At 25.9% G+C, this 14545-nt stretch overlaps 1 protein-coding gene across 3 annotated transcripts in view; it reads left to right on the top strand.

Moving 5' to 3' along the window:
- Positions 1–14545, top strand: part of LOC105844565 (uncharacterized) — a 136642-nt gene that overhangs the window by 113132 nt on the left and 8965 nt on the right. For all 3 annotated transcript variants that reach the window (XM_065793679.1, XM_065793681.1, XM_065793680.1), the window contains exon 24: positions 2696–2888. In XM_065793679.1, the coding sequence (XP_065649751.1) occupies positions 2696–2888 (193 nt within the window). The remainder of the gene's footprint in view (positions 1–2695; positions 2889–14545) is intronic.

The following is a 14545-nucleotide window of genomic DNA, read 5'->3' as shown; positions in this document are numbered from 1 at the left end:
ACACACCTGAAAAAATCATCATAGTGTGGTTGTCATTAAGTTTTTGTCAACATTTAAACACTTTTTTAATATTGCTTCATTCAAAATTGGTAAACTTACACATTCCTAATCTCCAATAGTCATATACTTATGATTTTTTCCCCATTGCAATCTCTTTTTTATCATTGCTGGAGTTATCCTTGGTTTTTTAGCCGGTTTGTATGATTTTAAACCAACTTCAGCCAGCCATCTCCTCACTGTGCACTCCAAAACTTGTGTTCCAGACTCTTGAACAAGTTTTGACAGCAAGAGGGATAATTTTTTTCTATTTTCCAGACAAATATCTCTTATAATTCTGTATGTCCTGGAAGTGGTTTTACGTTTTGACCTACTTTGTCCTTTCCTTTTTAAAGAAAGAGTGATGTTGATTTCCCTTTTGTGTTTGATTTTATTGAGAAATGGTTGCAAAACTTTATACATTTTAGCAATTTTCCGTTGTGAATGCTCTGAATGTTGTAAAAGTGCTTTTACTTCTGAAATTTTGCTTGGACTTATGTCCTTACCGGTACACATGCTTATTTTTTATTGAAACTTTCAATTACAACCTATTACACTAAAAATGTTAATAAATAGTACTATATATTAATTCTTGCTATTTATAGTGACTTTATAAAAGGTATTAAAAATAATTAAACACTTTTCACTCAAAAAAGCTGTTAAAATATAAAAAAAAAGTGTGACAAATCAACCACGTTTTTTTTAAAATTGACAAAAATTCACATTGCTGACTTAAAACACACCTAACTTCACATTGGTGTCATGATTATATATTTTCTATTTTATTCGATAGATGTCAGTATTGTATAATAAGTTAGTAATAATAATATACTTACCTTAAAATTACTTTAAAATAACTTTGAAAACAAATTATGTAGAAAAACTGAAGTGATCACAGTATTGTGGCCAGGGACTGTGTGTATATATATATATATATATATATATATATATATATATATATATATATATATATATATATATATATATATATATATATATATATATATATATACAGGCTTCGGCAGGAGTAAATGAGTGCACAAGCTATAAATAGCATATCTAAACCTCTCTTTGCCAACTACGTGGGCTGGCCTCCTAGATAGTCTTGCATAGGCTTTTTTGAAAAATTAAAGTTATTATGTTTTGATGAGATTTTTTTTTATTCTGAAATTTTTTTTTGTTCATGCCAGGTATAGTAAAAGTCTTAATAAAAAATAAATAGTAATAAATGTTTTTTTAGTGATAAAAAGACAGAAAAACACGTTGCAAAAAACAAAAAACCAAATAACTTGAATTACTTGATAACCTGAATAACTTTACAGTCATATATCAGTTACTAAATTTATACTATAAAAATTGATTAGCAATTTGTTGATTATAAATGAGATATTTGATTTTTAATAACGAGTAATATATTAACATATCAAATCAACTGCCGCCTTTTTCAAAAAAAAACAGGAAGTTAACGCAAAATTATACAAGGAAATATGCACTACTTTAAACAACTTTAAAGTATGACAAACTAGTTTATCAATCAATTAAGCAAAATGTGTAATTATACAAGAAAGAAATTGTTTTTATTATCAAACAGTTCTTATTGTATAGGTTTACAAGAAAACCCTGACTGTTATGTTAAATTCTTTTGCAACACATGCATATTTTACCTGCTTTTTAACATACTAATTACACAGGTCAACAAAAAAAAATTTTTTGTCTGGTGCCATGCAAAAAAAATTATTTTTTGTTTAGCATTTCTCATTTCGATTTCAGATATGCAACTAATTTTTTACTATCATGTCAAGTTGTAAAGATATTTGAGTTCAAATCTTCAGTATTTAGGGTAAAATCCCTAATATTGTCAAAAAAAAAGTTATTCATAAGTATGTTAACCTGGGTCTCAAAAGAAGCGTATTTTCATAGAAATTTAATTATGTAGAAAAATGTTAAAGACTCTTAAAAAAATTGTAACAAAACGTTTTTCAGCAATAATACAAAAATTACTTTATTTGCAACCCAGGTTAACATAATTAACATAATTTTGAACATAATTTATTAATTTTGAATAATTTTTGTTGTTGACAGTATTAGGGACTTTACCCCAAATGCTAAAGATTTGAACTATCTTTACAACTTGAAGTGATGGTGAAAATCGAGTTGCATATTTGAAATCAAAATGAGAAATGCTAAACAAAAAATTAATTGTTTGCTCAGAACCAGAAAAAAAATTTTTTTTTGTTGGCCTGTGTTATTTATCTTTTAACATAACACAGAATAATACAGAACAGTTACAGCTATTTGAAATAATTTATTTGATTATTATTTTTTATTTTTACATCAGAATATTCAAAAGTTATTTATTTCATAATTTTTTTAAGATATCCTGAATGAAATAGTTTCAATTTTTAACTAGTAAAACAAACAGTTTTACAAAATTATTTGAGAAGTTCTTAAAAGAACAACTAAGAAAAAACATAAAAATATTTTACTTTACTTTTACCAAAAATTTATATTTTGCACAGACTTTATTTTACTTGTGTAAACTAATTTGCACAGGTGTGCAGGCGGACGTGGGCTATAGCCTGCCATTCCTGCTGAAGCCTGGATATATATATATCCAGAAGCTATATATATATTTATATATATATATATATTCTTTTAGCTTTTAGCTGTTTTAATGAATTCTCTGATAACCTTTGAAGAAGTGATTTTAAATTTAAGATATTTGCTACCTGAAACTTTTTATGGTCATGAATTGATTGACAAGTTGCATTCAAATATGGAATGGTACAATGTTATAATTGATTGTTTGAAAAGAAAGAAATCAGTTGATAAGAACAATGTTAACTGTATGGGTAAGATGTTGATTTTGATTTTTAATGTTTTAAAACTTGATATTATTAAGAATTGAACAATGGAAATAGTATATTCACAAAGTTCATTTTCTGAATGGTAAATTGGAATTCCAATTAACATTCAGAATTGAACTTTTAACGGTAATATGAAAGACCGTTTGGTCATCCAAGTTACCATTCACCATAAAAATAAATTCTTTATAATAAAAATTCTGCCAACTTATAAGACACTTTAATTCTAATTTGTTAAATGTTCAGGGAAAACCTTTGTCTACATTATGTCTGTTGAAAATAAACCTATATACACACATATCATCAGTATATTTATATACTGATGATATGTGTGTAATACAGTAATCATAAAGTATATTTATATGACAGATTATATTGTATGATATTGGTTTGCACTTCTAACAAAATGCTCCTTTTTTAAAAAAAAAATGCTTAATAGCAAATTGCTATAAAGACATAACGATTTAGATATGTTGAACTGGTTCTCATAATATTTTGTAAATGTTGTTTAGGGTTTATGCATCACAAAAAATAAAAGATAATTTCAGAAAGCATGTTAAATTTGCTATAAAAGTATTCAATTTACAAAAAAAATCAATGGGAAAGTGGGCATTTATTTAGCACCTACTTGACTATAACGTTTGCTAATGTGAAAGGCTTCTTAAGTACTCAAATGACACTGATTTACAAAAAAATATATTTGCCCGGTATCTTTGCTATAAGTGATAATAACTAAGTTGAAACTTCTGAATATCAAAGTAGTTTTTCTGTACCAGGTCTGGATTTCTAGATACCTGACATCTCATATAATACCATTTAAGGCTGACTGCCCCATATGTAATGGTTAACATATATAATAGAAACAAAAATAAGTTATGTTTTTATATATTTTTATTTTAACAGACTATCCATTTTAAAATTTTAGTACAGTGAATAAACCAATTCAGATTACAAAACTTTTTCTTCTGTGCAGGGTTTCACATTCCCTCTTAAGCATCCAACAGTAGTCGCCAATCATTCCGGGGTCCCATTGTCCTTGGTAGTGCTTCTCCGTAGTCCCAATGTCTTGGTGAAAACATTATCCATGCTCGCCCAAGACCACACCATAATTCTCTGGGAAAAAGTCCAGATAAATAGATGGTACTTTTAAAGACATCCTAGTACTGAGATCTTGATATGCACTCAGCAGTTCTCCAAGTTTATCTTCAAAGTTGGAAGCTTTGTGTGATCCAAGAAAATTTTTGCAGATATCTTTAAAAGCATTAGGAGACTCAGTGTCATTATTTATTAGGAGACTCAGTGCCATTCAGGAGAACTCGAACTTGTGGGCCAACAAATATTTCCTCCTCTACTTTGGCGTCACTTAGAGCTGGAAAACTTTGACTCACATATTTGAACTTATTCTCTCTCCATCGCTTTGACAAAGTTTTTTTATGAGACCTAGTTTTATATGAAGTGGTGGCAGGAGAATGCTTCCTTAATCAACTAGGTTAGATTTAACTTTGTGCTGTCCTGGAGTAAATTTTTCATGTGGGGATAGTTTTTTTTACGTAGCGCTCCTGTAGCTATCTCTGCATGCCTAACAGTAAACCAATTATCACATATTTTCCATTTGTACTGATTATAGTTAATTGCAGTATAACCATGTTTTCGTAGGACTCCTTAAAGTGTACTGAGTGTGCAACTGAAATGCTTGGATATGTATTTCCATTATGCAATAGTATGGCCTTTAGACTATGTTTACTGAAATCAATAAACAGACACCAATCATCACAGTTATGTTCAACATCAAAAAGTGAAAACAGTCTTTCAAGATCTGGATAAAAGCACAGCTGATTAACTGTCTGAAAACAACCTGACAGTTCAAAATTTCGGCTACAAAAGGATGTAATTCGCACATCACCAGCACCAAATTACATTATTGAAATGTTATTGTTAACTGCCTTGTCTTTGAAAAGGGAGAATTGCATTGAGGCACAGGTACATTCTTCAGGCTGGTATTCAATATCAGATCAAGGATTTTCTTGTCCTGAATCTTCTTCTTCTATGATATAATTTGCTTGTCTATGGGTGCTATAATTTGCTTGTCTACGGGTAGCATGGGAACTGGCAACTCGGAACTATGTGGAACTGGTTTTATAGCAGATGCTACTTGGGATAATCAGTTTTGTTTCTTGTTTTAAAGCTCCAGTAATTTTGCTCATGCAAAAATAACAGTCATTTACATAATTTTGTTGTTCACACTATACCATAGGCATAACAAATGTCAGATTCTTTTTCCTACTATTAAACCATTATGCTAGCACCAAAGAACAGTTACTACAGAAAGTATGTGGGGCCCATTTTTTGTCCTGATCACCAATAGGCCATCCAAAATAATGAAAATATGCGGTCTTTATCAAATGTGTTATTGTTTTGCAATGTCCTACAGGAGTAAAAAGTCCACAAATGTAGCAGAATAAGTCTGGGTTGTTTACACATTCTCTGGAGCTCATGGTGAATTAGTATTTAACAATGATAACAAACTAATAACAATTGTTTGTTTACTTTGAAATGATTCAAATTACTTCTTTGTAGATTTTAAAACTTTTTTCAAAGATTTCTAAGCTGTACCAATTCAAGTGCACACAAGATATTTTTAATTACTATATTTATTCAATACCAAACACTGTTTGAAATAAATTAGTGCAATAAATACAGTGTATACACAATTAATACAGATTGTATGAAATTTGATGACATATGTGCATTTATATTGCATATGTATGCAACATAATTGGTTTTTTTATCCTATTTTTGGTTGATTGTATTTTCCCCTACAGCCATAAAATTAACATAGAATCTGTTTGCTTTATTAGCTTTAGTTAGGATTAAGATAATTGGGTAATGAACATGCTTATCAGAATTACAGGGAAACTGTATATCTGTAAGATCCAGGGGTCATTTTCTAGATTTTGTATTATTGAAAGTGCGTTTGAATGTGAAAATAAGTGGTATGGATACCAGAGAAACCTGACCTGATAGAAAGAAACTGATGGTATTTTTGGAATCAGCTCCCAAATATTAGAAAAGAACAGTACCTGGCGTTCGAGATAATAACCAGTGTAACAAATATATACGTATAAGTATGACTTACTGAATGTATGTATACATGTAACTGTGTGTAGATTCAGTTACTGGAATAAAAAATGTTTTAACTTTAATGCATATTTGACATAATGGCTGATACAATTATTTATTTAAATATTTAAATCATTTACTATAAAGCAGTCATTGCTTACTGCAAAAATCTGTATTGAGTGATTCCATGTGAATTTTTGCAGTTAAACAAATAATTTCTTATATTGCTCAGTTGAAGAACCTAATGAAAAAATTTTTGGATTAAAATTAGTAGAATTTCTTAAAATCATGAAATCTGTAAATACAATCATTCAAATTCTAAATCAGTTTTTGATTAAAAAAAATTTTTTAATAACATAACTAAAAATTGTTAAAAATTAAATAAATAAAATTTTTTTTTTTAACATGTTTATGGGTTGCTTTGTTGTAAGAAAAAAATTAATTATAAAATTTTAACTTTTTTCTAAAGGGTTGAAGTTCCAAAAATTACGTTGCTGTTAGTTTGACTTCAAGTATTACTATTATTATTAATTTACTTATATTCAACGCTATCAATTATTAGGTTTTAATATTTTACAAATTAGGCATTATTAATACTTTACAATTTAAAAAAAAAATGTTTTAAAAAAAGTATTATTATAAAAAGTCAATAAAGAATTTGAATATAAAGTCTGCACTTTTGACATGGATTGATACATGGATTGGGAGATTTGCTTAAGGAATTTAAAAAAAAATTTTTTTAGCACTTTTTACTACTCTAATTTTATTCATAATATTGATTTGTAAGTTATCAATTTTTGAAACTAAAATGGTGGCTGTCATGTCAAAATAATAATAAAAATTTTTATCTTATATCATTACTTTAGTTCTACTAAAAAAAAGACTCATTGATTGTCTCTAATACCTGATTAAATCGCTTGATCAAAGTAAACACTTGAAAATATTTTTATTTTTAGCATTTTATTTAGTTACTAGTTTAGGGCATAAATAGTCATGAAGCAAGGAATTATTGCCCTCCAATTCCAACTCCACCCTCGCCAACTTTTTTTTTTTTATATATATAAAAATGAATTGTTAATGAAAAATTATTTCTAAAATACAATTCAGTAACATCTTAATAACTATTGTACTTGGTAAATAGTTTTTATGCTTTTGAATTCATTTTCATTATTTATTTCAAATCACAAAATACTTAGACTTTTAGATTAGTTTTGGAATACAAAAGTGTTTTAAAAATTTAAGTTTTTTGAAAATTTAAACTTTTTTTTAAATAAGTTTTTTGAAAGTTTAAACTTTTTGTTTTTTAAAAGTTTAAGCTTTATATAACATATATGAATTAGCAGTTAAAGAAATAACAAAAAAAAAACAACATAAAATTAAAATTTGTTAACATATTATTTGGTAACTAATTTAAAACTTATTTGTTGTATATATATAGAAAGTAAGCAAAAATGTTCGTGTTTTTTTTTAAACTATACTTTATTTGTTTGTGTTTTCTTAAAGAATAATTGAAAATTTCACTGCTTAATTATTTTAAATGGTAATAATAAATATATTAAGTATGGAGAATGAAATTACAAAATTACAAAATTGGAGTTTTTTAGAAAACAAAATTTTATTTGACTCAATGATTTTCCCTGTGAACAGCAAAAAGAAATGTGCAAATTTAAAAATATAATTTAATTAGAACCATATGAGTAATTCTGTAGGAAATATTTTGAAAGAAAAATTATTAAGTGTGGCAACTCTTTTTTAATTAGAACCATATGAGTAATTCTGTAGGAAATATTTTGAAAGAAAAATTATAAAGTGTGGCAACTCTTTTTTAACACATAAAAAAAGTAAAAAAAATGCTATAAAAAAAATCTAAAATTTATTTTGTTACAACAAAACTTGATTAAAAGAAACAAAATAATAAAGATTTTAGTTTGCATGAAGACTGGGAAAAAAATTCAATTTGATTCCTCCATATAATTGCTTGGGTTTTCACCAGTCAATTTGAAAATTGTGTATGATCTAGACATTTTAATGTATGAAATCAAATAAAAATTCTATGACTGACTTATCATATTGCAAATGTTAACACTTTCACCAGAATTGTGGACACATAAAATGATAACAAGTTACTTAAAAGCAGCTAAGTATCTTGTCTGAACTTCAAGGCAAGTTGTAAATGCGCAAGAGATTCTATCATTGTCAGGAAAAATTAAAAATCTTATTTCACCAGAAACAGTTAAATAAGTGGTTAACTTTTATCAAAGTAATGAACTTTCAAGAATAATGGAAAATTTTTTTATTATTATTAAAAAACACCCAACATGTTCAATATAATTAATTACTAATCTTAATGAGTTACTTGTACCATTTAAAAAGACTATTCTAATGTCAAGATCAGCTTATTAAACTGTTTCAGTACTCTAAAACCTTAATGGTGCATTGTAACTAATGCATCAGATACTCATGATTTGGTTGTGTAATAATTGCACCAAATAATTGCAGATATCATCAAAGTTCAAAATTTCTAATTAATGCAGTTGGCTAGAATAAAAGCTATAAAGATAGGATTTAACTGCTTGTTCTCTTGAAAATGAAGTGTATGCTGCAGTATCAAAAGACTATTTAAAAAATTGTTAAAAATGAATATATAAATAGTTAGAATAAGATTTAGTATTCAATACTGACTGTAAGAAACTTCTGCTATTCAATACTGATTTTAAGAGGCTACTGTTATAATTACAAATAGATGGTTTTAATGATTTTTTTATGTGACAGCATTGACAACTTTACTACATATGTTGCAAAAACACGAAATAAATACTTGAAAAAATGTAAAGAAAATCTTTTCAAAACAAATGCTCCTTTTTAAATGATTTTGCTGAAAATTACAGGGTAAAACACAGGGTTTTTTTTAGAATGTTTAAAAAGATATAACTAAAAAGTATTTTTCCTATGACTGTACAACACAATTTTAAAAATTTATTTTTTTCATCACAGTAAATAAATTAATTTAAATGTATGAATATCTTTTGCTTCTAACCATGTTAAATCCTCTTGTGATGGTATTGGTTTAACTGTTATAAGAGTATTCAAAAGTGTTTAAAACAACTACTGCTTTTTTTAAACTACATATGTAAGTTGCTTTTTTGTGTCATCAGGTTTATTAAAAGGCTGAACCTACAATTAAGCAATCTTCAGGTATCACTCAATAATAATTATTTGTATCTCAACAATAATTAATTCAGTATCTCAACAATAGTTATTTTTTTCTTTAGTTAACGTTTTTGCAGTTATCATTTATTTAGTATGGACTGAAAATGATTTAAATATAAATTTTGAGATGTAAGAATGATGTAAAAATTTATTTCTTGGAGTTTTATTTTTTTACAATTCACATTATAAAATGGCAACCTCGTTCTAATTGCTTGATTTTCTGAAAATATTTAGCTTATGATTCCTTAATAAAATAATCCAATTTTGCAACAAATACTTACTATTTTAACAAAAACTAACAAACTACATACTGTTTCAGCAAAAGTATTAGTTTGAATAGTGTAAAGTAAAGAGTAATCTGTGTGTACCAATTGTTTATAAACCATGTTTTGGTTTATGAACAAATTTCTCATAGTTTTTTTTTAGTGAAACTCCAAAGTTTTTTTGTAGATAAAGCATCAATGTTTGATTTAGCAATATGTTGAATAGAGCAAACACATCCAAATTGGATGGTTGTCCTGCAGTCACTTCCTATTAGGCCTAAGGAGACAAAGTTTTAAAAATCAACTTTTTAAAGTACTATGCTTTGTATTTTTTAAAGCAAAAACCTCATACACTTTAATTTTAATGCTATTGCTATGGAAACAAAAGCGATGGAACAAAAACATCTTTTTGAAACACAACATCTATTAAAAAAAAAACAGCATCTACTAAATTCACTTTAGATAAAAAGTTATAAATATATAATTTTTGGTTTTATTATAGTTGTAAATTAAAAATTTTTAATTTTTTTGACTAGTTGTTTCTTGGCCAACAATTGCAAATTTGGTTAAGCCACAAATAAATGTTTTGCAAATAACCAAAAAATTTAGTTTAAAGAGTTTTAGTTGCTAAACAAAAAAAAAGTTTTTTTTCTTTTAAGAATCACTATAAATTGGGTCAAATTGAAATGTTTTAAAGTGATTCATCATTGATCATGGTTTATCATTGATCATGAGCTAACAATCATCCTATAGTATTTGGTGATGGACATTATAAGTCAGTTTGTTAAAATACCATTTTGTGCAGTCTCTTGCAAAAGTTTAGAATAAGTTAAATAAAATAAATTAATTTATGATTAAATTTGGAAAAAAAAAATTTTTTTAAGAATTTAATGTATATATCTCTATTAATACATTATAAATAATTTTGTCGATGCTGCTTTAATTTTATATTACAATTACTTAGCTTTGAAGATGTAACAAATATAACAAATTTTTTTTTGACTTTTCAAAGATTTAATTGTCTTTCTGAATATTTTTAGTCTCAGCAATAGCATTTATTATTGTTGTCCTCAAAACTTTTCAATTGATTTTTTTTTTTTTTTTGAATTTGAATGTAGTGTAAACATTTTTTGATCTAGAATTTAAATGTAATGTGCATTAATATAGTTTAATAGACCTTTATGTATATCTTATTACATTTGTATTTTTTATTGTTTCATTTACATTACAAATAATAATACAGTTGCATTGTGTATTTTAATATTGTTATTATTATATAATAATATATAATTATATATTGTTACAGTTATTATTATATATTATTACAGTTATAACTACATTATTATTATTATTACAAAGTGTAATAAAAGTTAAAAAGTTTTAGTCTATAGAATTTTAAACTTTAAAGGAAAGAAATATTAAAAAAATTAATCATCTAATATAGTTTTAAAACAAGTAATAATAAATACGTAAACATAAACATAATATGAATTTTAAAATAAGAAGACAAAATGAAATTCGAATTTAGAATCATTTTCTAATTTGAATACAAAAAAAAAAAAAAAAAAGATAAAATGGAAAGATAAAGTTATTGAAAGAGAAGATATTTATATAAGTTTTTTTGTTGTATCATTTTTTTTTGTTGTTGTTATTGTTATTAGATTATTTTTCATATTATAATATATATTACATGTTTACAATATTGTTATCGTTTTATTATTTACTTACATTTCTCATATCTTGTATTTTGTTTTTTCATTTATATAATTTGATTTTATAGTTTTTGTATTTTGTTGTTGTTATACTTTATTATTTTGTTTATATAATGTTTTATTGTTTTATATTATAATTGTTATTATTATTTTTTGTAGCTGGTAATATTATAATTATTATTATTTTTTGTAGTTGTTATTGTTATTGCTAATATTCCTAATAAACTTATTTATATGATTTGCTTTATTAGTATTATTAATATAGTTATATATTAGCTATAATTATTATATATGTGATATAATTATTATATATTAGCTATAATTATTATATATTAGCTATAATTATTATATATTAGCTATAATTATTATATATTAGCTTATAATTATTGAACTATCATTATTAGTATAGCTATTTACTTCTCAATTATTATTTCTTGACTCAATTCAATGTGACATTTGTTTGTTTTGGAAAAAATGCAACAAGCATCATGATACTGAATACTGTGTTCATTACAATTAAATCACTCATTATGGCTATGTGTAAAATATGTTAAAACTGTCTTTCCATTGGCAAATGTATCAGATAACAAATTTAAATTACCATTTTCTACTGATAAAATTCTTACAAACTAACGATTTACCTACAAACCTCTTTCTATCTTTGCATCTAAATGTTTCTACTCAAATAATTGATTATATTTTTTATTATTTCATGTTTTAGATTATTCATTTCATATTTTAGATTTAAATGAGAAGGTCTATGCATCACTGGACATTGTAAATATTTTGGTATAAGCAAATTCTGTTTGCTAAAAATAAGGCTCTCTCTATTTTTTATCTAAACACATCATTGCTACAAAAACACTTTGAAAATTTCAACATATTGCTATCATTGATTAGTTTTGAGCAAATACTATTTTAAAGCTAGATTCATGTTACAAGAAATTTACTGAAATGTTTTTTGGATATGACAAGTACTTAAGCGCTAAAAATATGTTTATAGTACTAGGCTTGTCTAATCTAGATACTTTATTGCGTAACTACAGACTTAGCTCTATAAAATAGTTAGTTACCTGTGCCAGCAGCAATGCAGCTGCGTATAGATTAAACAGAACTTTTTGGTCTTGGGATGGTGAATTAACATTAAAATAAAAATAAAAAAAGTTTATTGTTCTTTTTGTCATCCATGGTTTAAACCAATTTTGAAGCTCTTAACACTGGTCTTTTTAAGTAGGCCACCCAAAATGTTGTTACCAGGCCATCCAAAATGTTGTTACTGTAAAAAAAGTTTGAAAACAAGAGTTAGTATTGCTGTTTTTGATACTTGTTTTTTAGTTTGTGGTGTTTTTGTTAATTTACAGAAAGTTTTTGATACCACTAACTATAATATTTTAATTTCTGAATTGATGGTGTTGTAAGTGACTGGTTTTGATATTATCTTTCAGATCAGAAACAATTTGTAATTATTAATGGTTATAATTCTAGTAATAATCCAATTATGTGTGGTGTTCCTCAAAGTTTTATTTTTGGTCTTTTTAATTTATGTAAATGATCGAAACAACTTTTTTTTAGTTTAATTATTCACTGATGATACAATATATCTTTCACAATATATCCTTTGAGGCTTATTAAATATCTTGGTGTATTGATTGATTGCAATCCTTCATAGAATTTTCATATTGATTAATTCTATTTTATATCATCTATAAAATGGTTACTAAAGTTAAAAAATATGATTTTAGTAAAAAAAAATTTTTTGAAAATACTTAGTTGATGTAATGTATAATATGTAATGTATAATAAGTTGATGTAATGTATAATACAGGTTATAATTTTTTAAATACAAGATTTCTGTAGGCTAAATTCAAGACCATGATATTACCAATAAAGATGAAAATCAAATAATAAATCCATAGTTGGCGAAAGATTTCATAAACTTTATTTAAAACAAAAATCAAAGGTATAAAGAACAAAAGGCGGTATCTTTTTTTATTAACTACCAGTTCTCAAGTTAATAGCTGTTTAACAAAAGGCAGCTAAGACATTTTTTTTTTAAATCTTTTATTATATTTGAATTTCATTTAAAACACAATTCACAATATTTATAACAAACTTGTTAAAAAGGGTAGTACAACCCCTGTCATAGTTCTTTACAAAAAAAGTGGATAAATATGCATTTATGTATAACAAGAACACTGAATTTCTGCAATTTCTTTTCTTTAAATTTGGCTCTTATGGCTATTTTCTTCCTTCCATTCCAGTTAAACAGGTTTACTCATTGTTAGACATTCAAATCACTACAGCTTCCATTGCTAAAGTCATATCTTAACTAAAATCTTTTACAGCTTTTGGTCCAGACAACATTCCTGTCATAGTCTTAAATTATTCTCCAGAACTCTCTTCAATTCTCTCTAAACTATTTAATAAGTGCTTGACTAAAATCCTCAACATCTAGTAAACTTCAAGTTGTTTTTTTTTTGAAGTACCAAAGTAATCTAATAAATTACTTTATTTTCTGTCATCTAAGAAATATTTTTACTTTCATTATTTATCAAAAAACACAATTTTTTCAAAAAAGTATATATATATTCCTTTTAAATAATGTCTTTTACAGCTTGTGGTCCAGACAATATTCCAGTCATAGTTTTACAAAAAGAACTCTCTTCAATTCTCTCTAAACTATTTAATAAGTGCTTGACTAAAATCCTCAACATCTAGTAAACTTCAAGTTGTTGTTTTTTTGAAGTACCAAAGTAATCTAATAAATTACTTTATTTTCTGTCATCTAAGAAATATTTTTACTTTCATTATTTATCAAAAAACACAATTTTTTCAAAAAAGTATATATATATTCCTTTTAAATAATGTCTTTTACAGCTTGTGGTCCAGACAATATTCCAGTCATAGTTTTACAAAAAGAACTCTCTTTAATTCTCTCTAAACTATTTAATAAGTGCTTGCTGTGTCTTGTTTTCCTGTCTGCTTTAAAATGGCATCTGTTGTTCCAATTTTTAAAAACTCCAGTGAACATTTATTGTGAGATCAGTGTTAGTTCTGTTATTAGCAAGGTCTTCGAGTCTTTGATCAACAAATTTCTCACATTCCATCTTCAGTCAAATAACTTTATTTCAGACAATCAATACGGTTTTTTATCCTTTCGCTCTATAGCTGACTTGCTAACTACTGTGACTGATAGATTTTATTGTGCATTAGATGGGGGCAAAGAGGGTAAGTCTATTGCTATTGACATATCTAAGGCTTTCAACAAAGTTTGGCATGCTGTTCTTCTCCATAAACTTGTTTCCTATGGTGTATCTAGGAAAGTTTTTGAGATTATCAA

Source organism: Hydra vulgaris, chromosome 03 (assembly GCF_038396675.1).
Source record: "Hydra vulgaris chromosome 03, alternate assembly HydraT2T_AEP".
Classification (NCBI taxonomy): domain Eukaryota; kingdom Metazoa; phylum Cnidaria; class Hydrozoa; order Anthoathecata; family Hydridae; genus Hydra; species Hydra vulgaris.
This window is presented reverse-complemented; position numbering and strand designations above follow the sequence as displayed.